At 52.8% G+C, this 16,943-nt stretch overlaps 6 protein-coding genes across 6 annotated transcripts; 3 read left to right on the top strand and 3 right to left on the bottom strand.

Annotated features, from left to right (window-relative positions):
* Window positions 1–533: 533 nt before the first annotated feature.
* On the top strand, window positions 534–1,383 carry BDV59DRAFT_199356 (PaaI family thioesterase; the record flags this gene model as incomplete). The annotated part of the gene is made up of 2 exons (XM_073693346.1): window positions 534–1,301; window positions 1,357–1,383. 2 exons carry the CDS (start codon window positions 534–536, stop codon window positions 1,381–1,383), a joined length of 795 nt encoding a protein of 264 aa, XP_073550907.1.
* Window positions 1,308–8,221, bottom strand: BDV59DRAFT_172143 (HECT-type E3 ubiquitin transferase UFD4). The gene is made up of 8 exons (XM_073688672.1): window positions 7,768–8,221; window positions 7,147–7,419; window positions 6,991–7,088; window positions 2,196–6,914; window positions 1,995–2,144; window positions 1,485–1,944; window positions 1,411–1,424; window positions 1,308–1,352 (listed from the first exon to the last, which is right to left on the bottom strand). The coding sequence occupies exons 1-6, from the start codon at window positions 7,860–7,862 to the stop codon at window positions 1,748–1,750; spliced, it is 5,532 nt and encodes a 1,843-aa protein (XP_073550906.1). The 5' UTR covers window positions 7,863–8,221; the 3' UTR covers window positions 1,308–1,352; window positions 1,411–1,424; window positions 1,485–1,747.
* Window positions 8,222–9,074: 853 nt separating this feature from the next.
* Window positions 9,075–10,556, bottom strand: BDV59DRAFT_172140 (alpha/beta hydrolase family esterase). The gene has a single exon (XM_073688671.1). It carries the CDS (start codon window positions 10,228–10,230, stop codon window positions 9,406–9,408), a length of 825 nt encoding a protein of 274 aa, XP_073550905.1. The 5' UTR covers window positions 10,231–10,556; the 3' UTR covers window positions 9,075–9,405.
* A 941-nt stretch (window positions 10,557–11,497) lies between these two features.
* BDV59DRAFT_210787 (putative xylosidase/glycosyl hydrolase) lies at window positions 11,498–13,038 on the top strand (the record flags this gene model as incomplete). Its single annotated transcript, XM_073695669.1, has 2 exons — window positions 11,498–11,763; window positions 11,895–13,038. 2 exons carry the CDS (start codon window positions 11,498–11,500, stop codon window positions 13,036–13,038), a joined length of 1,410 nt encoding a protein of 469 aa, XP_073550904.1.
* A 262-nt stretch (window positions 13,039–13,300) lies between these two features.
* BDV59DRAFT_128407 (nicotinamide/nicotinic acid mononucleotide adenylyltransferase) lies at window positions 13,301–14,579 on the top strand. The gene is made up of 3 exons (XM_073686938.1): window positions 13,301–13,699; window positions 13,760–14,033; window positions 14,096–14,579. Exons 1-3 carry the CDS (start codon window positions 13,392–13,394, stop codon window positions 14,375–14,377), a joined length of 864 nt encoding a protein of 287 aa, XP_073550903.1. The 5' UTR covers window positions 13,301–13,391; the 3' UTR covers window positions 14,378–14,579.
* A 572-nt stretch (window positions 14,580–15,151) lies between these two features.
* BDV59DRAFT_128403 (uncharacterized protein) lies at window positions 15,152–16,926 on the bottom strand. Its single transcript, XM_073686937.1, has 2 exons — window positions 16,227–16,926; window positions 15,152–16,170 (listed from the first exon to the last, which is right to left on the bottom strand). The coding sequence occupies exons 1-2, from the start codon at window positions 16,692–16,694 to the stop codon at window positions 15,292–15,294; spliced, it is 1,347 nt and encodes a 448-aa protein (XP_073550902.1). The 5' UTR covers window positions 16,695–16,926; the 3' UTR covers window positions 15,152–15,291.
* Between the last annotated feature and the right edge of the window lie 17 nt (window positions 16,927–16,943).

Below are 16,943 nucleotides of genomic sequence, written 5' to 3'. Positions count from 1 at the left end.
AACTGTATCTTGACCTATACAGATGGTCCCCCCGCCAGATACCAATGCCAATCATATCATGTACAATAGGAGTCAACCGTGATAAGTGACTGCGGCAGCTGTAAGACCAAAACCCGGCATCTGAGAACGCGGGATGCGCCAGACCCACTCTCGGCATGCCGATCTCGGGATCGTCGAATTTGCACCGTCTGGCGTACATCGCAGACGATCTACGTTTTGTCTCCATCATTCTACCCCTACAACACAGCGAAACTACCAGGGTTGCATTGAAACCACCCACTGACTATATGATACTTGCTTACGCTTGCTTACTCCATGGCCATTCAACCAGCGTGAGATGACCTCCGACGACCATCATTGGCCAAGATCGCCCCGGACGGCTGGATCGAGCTGTGATTGGCCTCGTGGAACAATATCCACGTGGTGGGGATTTTCCTCTAATTCTATTTTCCGGCAGTTCTTTTTCGTTTCTTCTTCTTCTGCTTCGTACATACTCCCTCGAGATAGATACACTCCCCCATCAACTGCCCAGCATGTCTCATCTCGCCAGTTCCCTCCTCCGCTGCACGCGCAGCTCTCTCCGGACAACCAGACCTGTCTTCCACTCCTTCACCACCCGCAGCATCCAGGGCGTCTCCGCAGTCGCTCAAGACCCCCATACGACGAACAACACTGCCTCGCCGCCGCCAGGGACGCCGACAACGACCACGTCAAAGACGACCGGACCCCAACCGTCCCGCCCCGAAACCATTGACAGCCTCATCGCCGAACTGCCGCTCGTGCAGTCCCTCCGCCAGGACCCCACCTACACCGAGTCACGACCACATCTAGCCATGAACCCGACACACCGGCCAGCACACTTCGTGGCTGGGACCCTCTCTGGTCCGAACAAGATCACCGTGCCGCCGTTCATGTGGTGCGCGACGCAGCGGCACGCTCCGTCGGGCCGGCACCACAGCCAAGTCGTCTCGGTGTTCCATATCGGTGCGCAGCTGTGCGGCCACCCGGGCTTTGTGCATGGCGGCCTGCTGACGGTCATGTTTGACGAGTCATTTGCGCGGTGTGTCTCCACGTCGTTCCCGAGTGGTTCGGGCATGACGGCGAACTTGAACGTGGATTTCCGCAAACCAGCCCTCCCGGATCGGTTGTATGTGCTGCAAGCCGAGACGGTTAAAGTCGAGGGCCGCAAGGCGTGGGTTGAGGGCTCATTGACCTCCTTGCCGCGGCGCGACGAGAAGGGCGTCGATTCAGTTGTTGTCGCCGAGGCAAGGGCGTTGTTTGTGGAGCCGAAGTTTGCCAAGGTACGTGTCCCTATTCTGCTTTGTGTCCCTGGTTATCGTGCTGACGGTGGTCTAGTCCATGGTACCGCTATATCGTCAGTGACACCGACGCTAAAGCTGGATGACTAACCTGAATAACGAGTCCTGATGTTGCAATCCGCCGTTAATACAATAATAGACACAGACATAGACATATAGACATACACATAGACAATAGACAATTTAAATTCGAGGATTCATTTCTATCTAGAGGATTGTAGACACCCATGACGCCTTTCCCACCAGTCACGCAGTACAGCGAGTAATAGAATGAGTATTAACACGGATTAAAGCCCGAATGCAGTAAACCAGCTGATGAAATACAAACCCGTTCGTGCCGTCATGACAATGCCCCATATTTAATGCTGACGTATATGCCGAAAACCAAATCCGTTGCTCATTTTTCTTTTTCTGAGTTGTCCTGCCGATCAAGACAAGTGGAAAGCACCCTGGCCCTCCTTGATGGCAACCGTCAGTCGCTCTCGGAGAACATCAAGGCTACTGTAGTCTGGCAATTTCAAATAGTTCACACATGTCATGACACTGGGAAGGTAGTCATCGGCAGTGTATGGAGGTTCACTGGGACGGCAAACAACAGTAAAGATAGGCGTGAGACTCTTAAAGCCTAAGGTGAAGTTAGCTTCTGAAACCCTTGAAGGTTACGTAACATCTTACCTCCAATGGGAAGCTTTGGACTTCCGGTCACAAATTGCAGGAAGTCTCTCCGCTGCTGAGTGTTCAATTCGCTCATAGTTTGAAGGAGGTTGCGGACGCTACGACTGTCCATGTTAAAACCGTGGTCGGCTTTGATGGAATCCATGAGTGCTGTATCCAGGTTAGACTACACTCACGTCACAGTAGAACATGAAAACTTACTTTCGATACTCCAGTCTTCCTCGGAACGTCCGAATAGCATAACTAGCTCACTGGGCGTGAACGTCCGCAAGGCAGAGTATGGGAACACTTGGGAGAATCCCGTTCGGAATGCCTCCATTTGTTTTTCGACGCCACTGCCGAGAGTCATATCCACAACTTGATCAACATACAGGTCAACGTTGTCCATTGTCACGGGGATATTGGAGCCATCTTTCACAAGCTCAATAGCAGGATAACCCGGGAGTGTGAAGTCGAGACTGAGGTCTTCGATACTGACACCGTCCACGTGCACATCCTGAAGCATCTGTTTCTTTTGCGCATCCGAGAGCGTCCGATTGTCATCAATCGTTTTCTTAGACATGGCAAATCGCTTCAACAGAAGGAGCGAGTTAGCCAGATCCTGATCAACCGCCTTCACCGTACCGAGAGATGGAGCCACAGAGGAGGAGCTGTGGGCGATCCGGAAGAAGGCGGGGTTGAAGGAAATATCAATAATTCGGGAGTCCAGCATCGATCGGGCGACAAATTTGCCAAGAATCTTGAACAATTGAAGTTGCTTCTTCCCTGCTTCGGAGGAAGCCTGGGCCTGGCTCATGGGAGCGGGGAACAACCCACGTTTTCCAAAGGCGTACTCCTCGTCATTGATGCAGTCATTTTCGCGCCAGAGCTTAAGCTTCTTTTTGGACAGCTCCTTGGAGACCGTAGAGTAGAACTCAAGAGTTGGGCCAAGTCCAGTGCCAACTTCTTCGAAATACTCCACTTCGAGGACGCTAGGGGACGATCCGTACAGCTCCATGACCTTCATAGCGGATTCCAAGATACGACTCCGAGAAATCCGTACCTTTTGACGCTGGAGTCGTCCTAAGAACGGCCTATCGTCGCGACGATGGTCATTACGATTGTCATCACCATTCTGAGAATTGTGCCACCGCATCATAGCCCGGGAGTAGCCGAAAGCAGTTGACTGGAGGAAGAGGTGACGCGTTTCGAATGGGAAGAGGAAAGGGAAGAGTCGTGCGAGATCCTCACTCCAGCTAGGGAGACAGCTGCTTGCCACAATTAGTGGCTCCTCTAGTTGTCGGTTGAGCTTGGCAGTCAGCTTGGTGTTAATGAACTGAGCCAGCGTTTCAGGTTTCAAGGCGACAAGGTCTTTACTCTCCGCGATAATATCGTCCAGAGTAGCATTCATCTCATGGAGGACGCGGAGAAGCTGCAAAATTGATCCCGTCACAGGATCCTGATTGAGAGATGCTGGCATATCACCATCACTTTCTGCGGCCGACTCAGTCCTGCCGGGGGTGAGGCCAGACGGTTCAGGGGGCGGCGGCCCAGGAACTCGCTTAAATTTAACAGTATGAACAGCTGCCCACACATTTCTTGCAGCAGGGTCTGTCTGTTCTCTATTGTGATGAACGGCGCGGTAGATGGTTGTCTCATTTGAGATGGGTTTGCCATCCACACTGAACTCAATATGCCAATCCGAAGGCACAGAAGCCATGGCGGCAGCGTACGAGGAGAATGGGCGACCGGCCATGGCTAAAGATCCACTTCCCATAGGGTTGAGTCCAGAACCGGACGTTGATGACTTTGAAGCTGACGTGGTCTGAGACGGAGTTGCGACGCGTGTTCCATCTTCTTTCCGCGCCGTGACTTTACCAGTGGAAGCGACTTCCATATTAACTGCCGTGGGATCATGGACATTGTCTTCGGACATATCATCGTCTAAATCATCCACGATAGCGTTCAACTCTTCATCGTCACCATCGTCCTCTTCATCCTCGTCACTGAGCTGTCGTTCATCCGCGCACTCCAGAGGTTCCTCGGCCTGGTTATCGTCTTCCGAAGTCTGATGATGGCGGCCTGACCGTCTAGAACGAGACCCATGTTCACGACCTTCAGCCGAAGAGTCTTTGGCATCGTGTCGCGATTCCTCCCGGCGCGCAGTGCGCTCTGCACTAGTCGACCCCCGAGGTACTGGGGGAGAATCGCTGCCCATAAAGTCGGCATTCCCCGTTAACTGGTCTCGGAGCCGTGCTGCATTAGCAAGCTGAGAAAGGATGGTGTCTCTGTTGCGGGATGGCCGAGGTCGGTCAGACAAGCTGATGCGGGGGTGAAGGAAATCCTCCAACGCCTTAAAAGTAGCAATCGCGTGGATTGAGACCATGATATTACGATAGGACCGTGGAATATCGGATTCCTCATCCGCAACAAGCTTAAGTCTTAGCTGCTTCCCAAGCATGTACGTGGCATTGCTTCGCGTGTTCTCCAGGGAATTGTGGCTAACAGTGATAACTTCAAAATGCTCAGTCCGGCTGAGCAGATCTTGCAGCTTCTGGATTAGGACGCTGAAGGGTGTGGTAGCGGTGCTTTGGCTTTGGGCTTTCGCAGAAATCGTAGAGCCCATGAACGCCTCAAGGAAGGCGGAACGAGCTTCGCGCATGCGTGGTGATGAGAAATCACGAAAGACGTCCAGGAGTACCTTAATGACTCCAGAGTTGAGCAGTTCGGAGCTAGTGATGCTTTCTAGCGCATCCCCATCGAAATAGCTAGCCAACTTTCTGAAGAGGGCAAGGCCGTCACCGATTCCATCGCTGAGGTAACAGGATTCAATCTCTGCCGCAAGGTCTTGCAATTCGGTGAGAATCTCCATCGCTTTGCCCCGCATGTCCCTACCTTGACTGGATTGGTAGGCCTCAACAAAGGCACGGGCATCACGAGTCACGAGATCTTTCATGGCGCTGTCCATTCGAGCCAGAACCATGTTCCCAGAAAAGGAAGATGAGCTCTCAGACTCCGAAATGTCATCGTTGTCCTCATCCTCTTGCTCCTCGTAATCATCCCCGTTAAAATCGTCCTCCATAGCCTCCTGGTCGTCAAGAGCAGCATTCCGCTCTGATGAGTCGGGTGCGGCAGTGGCCTGAGCTGTGTGGTATGAATCGCTCGAAGCATCCATTGCAGGTGAATCCCTAGAAGGCTTTTGTTGTTTATCAGTGGAGAGGGGAGCTTCGGCCAGTTTGAAGATCTCAGAGACGACTCCTTCACGGTGGAACTGGTACTGATACACATGTTCCAGACGTTGGAAAAGGAGCTCAGCGCACCTAAGAGCTGAGGACACAAGCCCAGGGTGGTCCTTCTGGGAAAGAATGGCAGCTAAGAAGGAGGCATAGGGTACCGTACGTAATGCCTCCTCAATCAGACCGGCATCCAGATTGTGCAGCATCTTCAGTTGGGCAATGAGAACCTTTTGACGAACTTCCAAGTTAACCGTGCTTGAGTAGGCATCAGTCAATGTAGGCAATAATATCATTGCGAAACGTTTCAGTTCTGTTTTGCATTGCATCAACAACGAGCGTCGCTTGTCCGCCGATTCCCTCGCCTTAGGGGACCTCAAGGCAAGAGCCGGATCGTTGTCAAGAGGTGAAGGTAGCCAGCCATGTGAATGAGGCGCCTGACGCCCGGGAACACCAGGTAAAAGCTCGCCGATGACATTGAGAGTTTCAAAAACCTGCTCTCTTGGGCGGTGGATCAATGCTTGCATCACGAGAACACTGTCCATTTTGACAGTGGTGTCTTCCAGGTTTTCTGGCGGCGAGACACCGGTAAGAATCTGATAGAGAGTATCGACGACATGCATCTTGAGAAGCTCAACAGATAGCCGCGGGCTGGCCTTGGACGTGATAGCCAAGACACGGAGAAATTGAGTATGGATGTGAGGTCCAATTAAGTTGGTAGTACCGGGTAACAGGAGACGAAGCACAGCTTTGAGCATTGCCGGCTCAATGAGTTCCTCTAACTTATCCGGCTTATGCTTGAAGCTTTCGACAATCCGAGAGACGCAGAGACAGCCTTGCTCCACAACTTTCGGGTCATTGCTAGAGAGCACGTTGAGAAGTGTGGGCATGACATCTCGCACGACTGGGAATGAATCATGTGAGAGATTTCTGCAACAGTTTGCGGCGGTGGTCACTGCAGTACGTTGGGTACTGGTCGGAAAGAAGTCAAGATAAGTCAAGCAAGCAGTCAAGCCACCTTCTCGCACAATCGCCGCTGGGAAATCAACTGATATTTTGGCCAGGGTGCTGAGAGCCTGCTCGGCCAAATCAATGAACTGGATATCCAAGAGCTTTTGGCACAGAATCGGCACAGCTCCTCCGTACACAACGTTGGCCACCGACCCACGCAGGGCCTCCATCAGGTTAGCCAAGCATCGGCATGCGAGAAGCATAATTTCGGGATTTTCTTCGCCGAAGTCATTTGGCTGCATCAAGGTAACCAATTCCTTTACGTATGGGTCAGGTGAGAATTGCCCGGAAAGATTATCCTCATTTGATACGAGCAAAAGATCTGAAAGCTCTTGTAAGGCGATCAGCTGAATGGATGGATCCTCCTTCATTCTCAAATTGGACAGAATTTCCCGCAGGCGAGAAGACATGCCGGACATCATGCCACTCAAAGCACGAAGGGTACTCTGAAGCCCCAGTGGGCTGCGTGAGCCGAAAAGGCTGTTGTGAAACAGATCTCCATCATCGTCATCGTCTTCCTCATCAACCCCCGAATGATTGATGCCATCGTGACTATCACTGGGCGGCGATGAATCATGTTCCTCACTGAGTTCTCGTCCTTCTAGGTCGTCTTCCGCTTCTTTCATTATGACGTCGGCATTGGAGCGATTCGAGCGCTTCTTTTGTCTGGTTTGTGGAGACTGGGTCGTCAGGCGATCTGAGAGGGAAACGTATCAGTAAACTACCAAGCGAATTGGTTCAGTCCCCAACGAAGGCTGGGAGTGCCATCTTACCTTGAGATACCTTTCCATTTCTGCTGGACTTCCGTCTAGATGCCGGAGGAGACGCAGCCTGGTTCCTTGAAGGTTCCTCCGTGGGGCGCGAAGACGGACTAGTCGACATATTCAGTTAGCTAAATGGAAATTCCATGTGGTTCCACGCGCACTTACCCTGGTTGGGACATAGCTGTGCGGTTTCGGGTACCGCGGCGAGCGGCAGCAGGGGTGGCGGCCGGCTGGGGAGACGCTGCACGCCGCTGTCTCTTTGCTCTCCGGGGTGGTGAGGGAGGGTTCTGGCGTCCTGGGGGGTCAACTGGCCGATCGGCTCGTGCGGGGGCTTTGCGTTTCCGATTGGAGGCCGAACCAGCGGCAGGGGTCGGGGCGGATGGGCCGGAGCTGGCGGAGGGGGGGTCTGCAGCTAGTCTCGCAGCCGAACGAGTGACTCTGCGGGACATGAGAGTGTGAGTATGCGCTGGAGACGATTTGGACAGATGTGTATGTAAGAGAGGTAAGGGACAAGGGCGCAAAAGACGTGAGAATTGCTAAGTGGCAAAGGTAAGATGTCCGACCCGGAGCCGTTCATCCAGGGAACAGAGGGATGTGATCCGGCCCGAAGGAGCGGTCAACAGATACTATCCTCCGCAACCTATGGGTCCAAACTAGGCGGGCGTGGTATGTACGGTATTGCTTGTACGGGGTGGCCCAGACGAACAGGGAAGGGCAGAGGAGTCAAGTCACGAGCGTCAAGGGGCCAAAGACAAGCTTCAGGGAAAGTGAACTTCGGGTATGTACCTGGCGGCAGGGGTGGAAGCTCCAGCGGAGGAAGGCACAGCAGATGAATCCTCAAACGGGTCCTGGCGGTGAAAGTCGGGCCTTTGTCTGGCCATATGTTGAATGCTAACGAGAGCTGGATGGGGGAGGGGCTCGGTCGTCAGTCGCTACCGTTTAATCCGCCATCCGTGACTCTGGAAGGATACAATCGAGAGAGGACAGACGGACGATATTCAGTCCGCTGGGGTCGACAGGGAAAGAGATCGAAGGAACGTCGGAGGGACGAAGTTGAAAAGATGGAGAGAGCGGACGGAGGAGGGTGGGAGAGCGGCGGTTAGGGCGGTGCGGGTGGACGTCGAGATGACGCAGGAAGAAGATAAGGTTGTAAAGGTAAGATGAATTCCAAGATAGTGGTAGCAGGGTCGCAGAATAGACCGTGGCGATGGAAAGAGGTTGAGGAATGGTAGGGGGAGAGAAGATGGAGGAGGAGGAAGAAGAAGAGGAGAAGTCCAGCCGGATTAGTGGAAACTGACGTGGTTGATGCCCGGCGGCCTCAGGAAGCAACCGATGCGGAGACCATCACACACCCAAAGCGCACTTCCTCCTCCATTATCCTCGCGGTACTCGCCCGTCCTTCACTCTGGCTGTTCTACCATCAGACTGTCGAGATATGGCTCAGCGTATCGTTTTGTCTCTCGCCATTTGACCTTCATTGACCTCCTGGTACTCCACGGTTATCGACCCCGCGGCGTGGAGAATGAACTCCGTACTTCGGGACGGGCTCGGCGATACCGATAAGAGACGCTGATGTCAGTCAGGACGACATTCACTCATGTCGGCTCTACCTGGAATGCTATGTACAACATCACATGCCACCCCGATTCTGCAACCCGTCACACAACGGCCCTACATCCTCGGGGATACTCAGAGATCCTCCCGTTATATGTCGGCTTGTTCCAGAGTCAGGTCGCTAAAGAACAATGACTTCACACCCTCTTGGCGATAGGCGATAGCATTCTATGCTCGAATCAATACATAGACTACGTGGGACACTGACTTGATTTATCTTAACAAGATGCTACGGTGGAGGAGAAACGAAGTGGTCGTCTCCCATGATCCCCTTATACCCGACCGAAGCAGAAAACTCAAACCCTGCAATACCCATCACACCGACGATTCCCAGACAAGTAACCTTCCCACCGGCCGCATTGTCGAAGAATGTCCTTCTGGATCAACGTCGTTTCTGTAGACCGTGTGGCTAACCGTGCACCTTGAACCCCTGTTCTTGTAAAGGTGGTAAGATCCATAATCGATGGGCCTGTGAAATGCCACTGGTAAAATGGTTCTTATTAGCTTTTCGGATACCATGATCCCTGTGCAGCTATAGATGGTTATATCCATCGTTTTATGCGGAACATTGTGGTTGAGCCAATCAATCCTGACAAAATCGCGACGCGCATTCCTCCATGACTAGCTTGTCAATACACGTACATGATAGCACCAAGACAATCGCATACACTTTCAAGATTTGGCATAATTTACATAACGGATGATCTCAACAGCTGGTTTCTTGTCCCGTTTCCTAGCCGCTCTGTGCATGACTATACAAGTCCCTGCCATAATATACGGAATATCGCCGAAGGAGAAAGGGCAAATGTCCTAGAACTGCGAGAAAAATTCCCAGATAAGACCAGGAGTGAAAGAATCTTGGGACCCCGCGTCAGATGGAGTTGGTTCATGGTCACCGTCAAAAGCGACCCATTGAACAGGGTGGCCTTCAGAGCAGTTCGAATAGTCCGTGACGGTATGCGTCCCACTACCAGCCGAGGGTTCAGGCGGATCCGCAGGATCGCATCCATTGACCTCGACGTAGTGGTCGCGCAACCCACGACCGAGGTCGATGGGGAGGACACTATCACTGACTCCGTGCTGACCGAAGTAAGCGATGGGGACATCGCCACCATCGCAGCCACTGATTTCCGCGCCTGAAAGCACGGCAACGGCGCGGAATACGTCTGCCCGTGAGCAGGCGACAGAATAGCTCATGCCACCTCCCCAGCTCCAGCCAGTGGCAAAGCGGCGCTCCTGGTCGATGCAGAAGTTGGTCTCGATTGCTTCAACAATCTGATCGGTGAAAGTTATATCATCTCCGTTGGTGTTTGCCCAGCCATTGTCGATCCCTTGAGGCGCAACGAAGATGGTTGGAACATCTGCGGCAAGGTAGCTCAGGCCGTAAAAGCCACCATTGACAACGTCGTCCATTGTACCATCACGCCAATGGTACCCCAGGACAAATTTGTGAGGGGTGCTTGGATCATAATTTTCTGGTGTCTGGATTATATATTCCCGGTTTTGTCCATTGACGTCCATGGAATTCAACCCGGCGCTGAGGTTGGGAGTTGTACCGCAGCCAGAGCTGGCTGCCACGACTTGCAGAGCCAATTCAGCAGCGACAAATGTAAGAGTCACCGTAGAGCAACGCATTTTAGGCAGCAGCGTTAGGTACTTTTAGTTCTGGATGAAGGTAAATTGCTAATGAAGCCTAGGGATATATGAAAGACTGAGATGGGCCGATGGCTTCCTCAAAAACATCGAAAGCGAGGAGACAGACAAGATGATGTTTATATAGAATTTTGGGTGACCTCTACCCATTAGAGAGGCGGGAGTCTGACAGTGAAGCCTTGAGCCAAGCCCGGGTATATGGCTCCTCAGGCTGTCGAGTATCGAGCCGGAGTCATCTATTCCAAACAACAGGGTGTGACCGAATTGTGTATAGACCCATACAAATTGTTATCAAACAAGGAAAAGAGACAAGTGGAAACATTCATTCAGCCTGAATTAATAAGGCGAAAGGGAAGGCATGTAGCATGGGACGTATAGGGACGATCAGCGTCTTGGGAACCGTTCAGGGCTGTAGCTGATGAGGAACTGAAGAGCCTAATGCAGGGACATCGAGACGCTCGGTAATAATTTCACTCCTTCATTGCCGAGAATGCATGCAAGTACATAGATGCAAGAATCGGTAATAAAGCTGTGGGGGCCATACTAGATAGGATACCAGTACGGACTGTCTGTCAGCAGCCATATTTCTTAAACTCGGTCGACGGCCGCACGTCGGACCTAACTGGCATATCAGTATAGCATTTATAACATCTAGTATATGGAAAGACGGGACCCAGATCTTAACGGACAACGAAGTATACTAGCAACTCTCCACCCCCACATTTCCCCCGAGACACTGATATGGGCGGATCGACGATCGTCTGTTTACAACCCAACCCCTGCATCGATGGCGTCTCTGGTGTCGGGGCTCAAGCCTTCAAGACTGCTCGCCAAGATCCACTAGAGAACATCTGATACAAGCCACCCCTCGCCATCAACGATATTTCCAATCGAAGTACTAATCCTCGGCTAGAGGACGTACCGGCAATTGCCGACGACATACGGTGTAAGGGTCTGAAATGTATGAGTTAGTACTAATGGGATGGACCTTCGGTCATGTCACTACTCTCCGTATACTCGTATACTTGTTCCAGACCGGATTATTCATCCATTCCATTATGCCAAATGAAGGATATCCCAATGCTCCGGTGGGGCTCCATTTGAGGCCATATTCTCCTGTATAGCCTGAATATAAGTATCATGTTCTTCATAAACCTGGAAGATGAATATACAGCTGGCTACGAGCTAGTTGTCTTCAACGCCTTAGTTATTACTTTTACAAACAACAATATCTCTGTCAATATCGATTATGAAGGTCTCCACCCTGGCCCTGGGGTCATTGTCCCTTGCTCTGCCTACCCTGGCCGAGTTCTCTAACCCTGTTTTCTGGGAGGACTTTGCCGACCTTGACGTTATTCGAGTTGACGATGTCTTCTACTATTCAGCATCAAACATGCACTATTCGCCTGGAGCCCCGCTTCTTCGCTCCTATGACCTATTGAACTGGGAGTTTATCGGCCATTCCATCCCAGAGCTTGCCTTCGGGTCAGCTTACAATCTTGAAGGCGGCCAGGCGTATGTCCAGGGCACTTGGGCATCGACAATAGGCTATCGCAAAAGCACCAATACCTTCTACTGGATCGGTTGTATTGACGGGACCACCTATGTCTATACTGCAAGTGCGGCGGAAGGTCCCTGGACGCAAGCATAATTGACACCTGTTATTATGATGTTGGGCTTCTCATAAGTAGCGATGACACGATGTATGTGGCCTACGGCAATGATGGAATTTCCGTCGCTCAGCTGTCCGAGGACGGCTTGAGCCAGGTTAGCACTCAGGTTATCTTCCCCACGGATGATGCAGGCTATCTGGAGGGCTCTCGGTTTTACGAACGCAACGGCACCTATTATATTTTTGTCGTGCATCCGGCCAACGAGGAACATGTTCTCATGTCCACCAGCGGCCCCTTCGGTCCATACACGCGCCAGCCGCTGATTACCAGCGCAGGAAACCCCGTTCCTAACTGCGGATATCCCCACCAAGGGGGCATTGTAGACACACCGAACGGAGACTGGTACTACATGGCCTTCGTGGACGCCTATCCTGGTGGCCGTATTCCGGTGCTGGCTCCCTTGGTCTGGGGAGACGATGGATGGCCTACGGTTGAACTGGTAGACGGAACGTGGAGCACAACTTACGATACACCGAACATCACCCCGTCCAAAACTCCCATCTCGTCATTTGTGGCCGGGACGGATAATTTTACTGGCACGTCGCTAAGCCCGCAGTGGGAGTGGAATCACAACCCGGATAACGATCATTGGTCGCTCGATAACGGGCTGATCCTTGACACGGTGACCGTGACGGATGACTTATATGCTGCTAGGAACACGCTCTCACACCGCATCCTTGGTCCCCAGTCCTCCGGAACAATCCACTTGAACATCAGTTCCATGGCTAGTGGTGACCGCGCAGGTCTTGCATTGCTCCGTGACTCTTCCGCCTGGATTGGCGTAGTTAACGATGGAGGGGCTTCTCACATCGGCGTTACAACTGAACTGTCCATGGGTACCGACTGGAACACAGTGTCTACCGGATCTGAGGTCGCGACTGCAGATCTGACCGGCGATGAAGTGTGGCTGCGGGTGGATGCGAATATCGAGCCTACAGCGGCGACGGGGCAATTCTCGTATAGTTTGGATGGAGCGACGTTTAGCAACTTGGGAGATGCATATGCGCTGAACACCAGCTGGGAATTCTTTATGGGATATCGATTCGGGATATTCAACTTTGCCAGCGAGGAGCTGGGAGGGAGTGTGAGGGTGAACTCGTTCGAACTGTCAACCTAGAGCTTGGATGGTGTATATAGTACAGGTAGGTACATAGGTACAGGATTTCGGTGAGAAGACTCAGCAGGAAGGCCGGACATGCTCCGGTGACAATACCATACATTACCCATACGATGAGGTGATCGGATCCCCCCGCAGCAGGAGGGGCAATTTCCCCCGCCCGGTACAGGTCGATACATACCAATACACCCCCGCGCGAGGGTGACTAACTGACTTCCCTTAAGTAATCCAAAGATTCAACTTCTTCCCAACTCTTCCTTCTCAACCTCTCCCCCATTCACGATCACCTATCCACTTCCACTGTTGCTCTCCCCCAATCCTCCTTCGCGCAATACAATTCTGATTTGCAAGCCATGGCGGACATGATGGGAGGACGGAGCGATGATGTCCACCAGCCCCGTGATCGTCTTCCCCCGGTTCCCATGCATGATTATACTTTCCCCGAACTTCGCCTGAAGCGGAAGATGGACGACCCGGAGAAGACGCCTCTGTTGCTGGTGGCCTGCGGGTCTTTCTCGCCCATTACCTATCTGCACCTCCGCATGTTCGAAATGGCCGCCGACTACGTCAAATTCAGCACCAACTTTGAGATCATGGGCGGATACCTTTCTCCGGTGTCGGATGCTTACCGCAAGGCTGGTCTGGCTAGTGCAGAGCATCGGTGAGCCTGGACCTTTTCTACTATTCCCACTTGACATATGCTGACGATCTGTCGGTCTAGTGTGGCCATGTGCCAGCTCGCTGTTGACCAAACCTCCGACTGGATCATGTGTGATACCTGGGAGCCCATGCAGAAAGCCTATCAACCCACTGCCGTGGTCCTGGATCATTTCGACTACGAAATCAACACCGTGCGGCAGGGTGTCGATGTTGGGAATGGCAATCGCAAGCCCGTAAGGATCGCTCTCCTCGCCGGAGCAGATCTGATCCACACTATGTCTACCCCCGGGGTATGGAGCGAGAAGGATCTCGACCACATTCTTGGAAAATACGGTGTAAGTGCATCGTCCGGCCTCCTTGCCTTTGACTATTATCTTGTCTAACGTGCCCCCTGCAGTCGTTCATCGTGGAGCGGAGTGGGACAGACATCGACGAAGCGCTGGCCGCTCTACAACCCTGGAAGGACAACATCCACGTCATTCAGCAGCTCATTCAGAACGATGTGAGCAGTACAAAAATCCGCCTGTTTCTAAGACGCGAGATGAGCGTCCGGTACTTAATTCCTGTTCCAGTCATCCACTACATCGAACAGCATCATCTCTACGAGGATGACGGTGCGAACGCCGGTTCTGGCCCCGACAAGGGCAAATCCCGACAGGAGCCTGGACGGTCAGGATGACACCACTAGGTGTCCCGTCTTGATTGTCCCCGTACATGGGCTGGGTAGTTCTGAGCATGTGCAGTCAACCCCTCTGGGGGTGAGATACATGGTCGGCACGCTTTACCGTCTTTCCAGATTATATCGACGGTCCCTGCAATAGGCCTCTCTGGCATCATATCTCCGTCGGTCTCGCGTCGATGGGACGGTGCGCCCTATTTGCACGATACAGGGCTTGTTGCCAAGAGACATTGCAGTGGGTGATCCCCTCGGTTATCATCATGCCAAAGAACCTCGAGGGTCCCGTCTTGTTCCGCTGTGTCCCACCTGACCTGCACCTCCAACTCCCGCCCTATATTTGACTTCTCTTTTTGTTTCTATTTTACGTTGTGTGCCACGAGTAATGTGTTGAAGATACCATAGAGATGCCTAATTTCTTTTACGTCTGTTGTTTGTCGTCGTGCATTTTTGGTTATGATTTATACCCCTGGCACAACAGCTGTATTGTTACGCTAGATGGTAGACACATCTTGATATTATTCATTGTTCATTGTCCTAATGTGGCTGGAGGCGCAATATATCCAAAGATTTGTGAGCTTCTATGCAAGACGGATGGACTGGGAAATGCTTCCAAAGCGACAGGCAAATCTCGATAACGACGAGACATCATCTAGTCTAAAAAGGAGGAATCCTCCAAAGTAATACAGTGTATCTGAGCGTAGGATAGGGGAATAAAAGCAAGTGAAGCAAATCGAGAGGGCAGACTATACATATAAGTAGGAAGTTAGGTATTAACAGAGCGGAGGGCACATCAAACACGAGGGGCGTTTCGTTCATAGACTTCATGGACGGACAGATGCAGCAGGATAGGTAGACCACATCTACAAGAGTAAATTCGTGACAAAGCAATGGGCACAACGTAAGGAAAGTCAACTTTATGATTCATCCCATAAATCCTCAAACTCCAATAATCCCACGCAATCATCGAGGCTGTTGTCCCGTGTAACTGCGATCACGATCACCGATTCCCCGCTGGCTGCGCTCCCGTCCGAGACTATCTGGCGCGCTTCCTCCACAGTCATGGAGCGAGGAATGCGCACCCAATGCTCCCGGGGAACAGAGCAGTGATGTCCGAGTTCGACAATGGAAGGAACATCCATGTCGACGTAGCTCGTCTGGGCCAGGGACCGCAAACGGCGCGGTGGGACCACCTCCGAAGATGACAAGAACACCCATGACTTGGCATCGGGGTGCTGGATTGCAGAGAGAAGGATGTCCAGGAGACGGACGGGGCCGGCCGCAGACACCGTGGGGATCTGGTCGATAGCGACGATGAGGTCCGCGAGACGCTGGGGTTCGTCTACTACGGGCGAGGGTCGTTGCGGCGTGGGAAAGTCGTCTGAATGGGTAGACGGGAACGACGCGGTGGACATGCTCATGGGTGTGAAGACGCTGGAGGAGGTAGCACCGATGGCACCCCCGGGATGGAAGCTTTTGAAGACCTCCGCGGGGCCGCGGCCGGGAGACGTATGTAGCCGTCTGGCGGTTGCGATGGCCAATGCGTCGCCGAGGGCGAGAGCTACCGTTGTTGATGACGTTGGGGCGGCCACGCCGAAGGAGGATTCTTCGTCCTCGTGGATCGGAGCGGGGAGGAGGATGCACATGTCTGGTGGAGGGATTATGAGCAAGGGGCATGTAGACGCATGTAAGTGTGCTGTGATGGCGATGACAGGCACTGTCGAGGGGATATGAGGGAGAAGAAGCTGCAACTCCGGCGTGCGGCCGGAGAAGGAGATCAGCAGGAGGGTATCGAGCTGTCAGGTATCGTTAGCTGGTGTAGTTCGAACACACGCTCCAGATGAGGACTCACGGGACGTATCATGCCCAGGTCGCCGTGCAATGCCTCCGTGGGATGAAGGAAAGCGCTGTAGATACCGAGACTGTTCATTGTCGCCTCCAGCTTCTGCGCAATCTTCCCACTCTTGCCGACACCACAGCAAACCAGTTTCCCGCCATGGCGCACGCTACGGGCGATCTGGTTTACAGCCCGGGCGAGGTTCTCCTGGGCCAATATGTTTGTCTCGTAGAGATTCTCCAGGTGCGCCAATGCAGCGCGTTCGGTCGAAATGACCTGGACGGCGGTGGCTATTGCGTCCCCGGCAGAGTCCTGGACGGATGAAGAGGGCGGGACCGTGGCATCCGGCGGTGTCAGAGGGAGCGAGCAGAAGTCGTCTGGGAGGGTATGATCCTGTTTTATCGTGCTCAACGACCTCGGGATGAGGCCAGACAGCGGCGTGGCGGGAAGCTGCTGCTGGCGTCGATGATGGAGGTGACCCATGATGCCGATACCATTCTCCAGGGTGAGAGTTCACGATCAATGGGGACTTCTCCCAGGAGGAGCCTGGGAAAAGAAATCCCTGACAGAGATCCTGCGTTGAGAACGAAGGTGAATGGGGGGAAAATTTGGATGGCGGGGGAGATTGAGTCGGAGAAGAGGCGGGGGAGTTCGGGTTAGTCAGGAGACGCCAGACGTGGACAAGAAGGCATGTCAGGCACAACCTGGGGATGGAGAAGACTCTCGGAAATT

This window comes from Aspergillus ambiguus, assembly GCF_047715705.1.
Source record: "Aspergillus ambiguus strain CBS 117.58 unplaced genomic scaffold BDV59scaffold_5, whole genome shotgun sequence".
Classification (NCBI taxonomy): Eukaryota; Fungi; Ascomycota; class Eurotiomycetes; order Eurotiales; family Aspergillaceae; genus Aspergillus; species Aspergillus ambiguus.
Note: the sequence above shows the minus strand (reverse complement) of the source record. Positions and strands in the feature narration are given on the sequence as shown.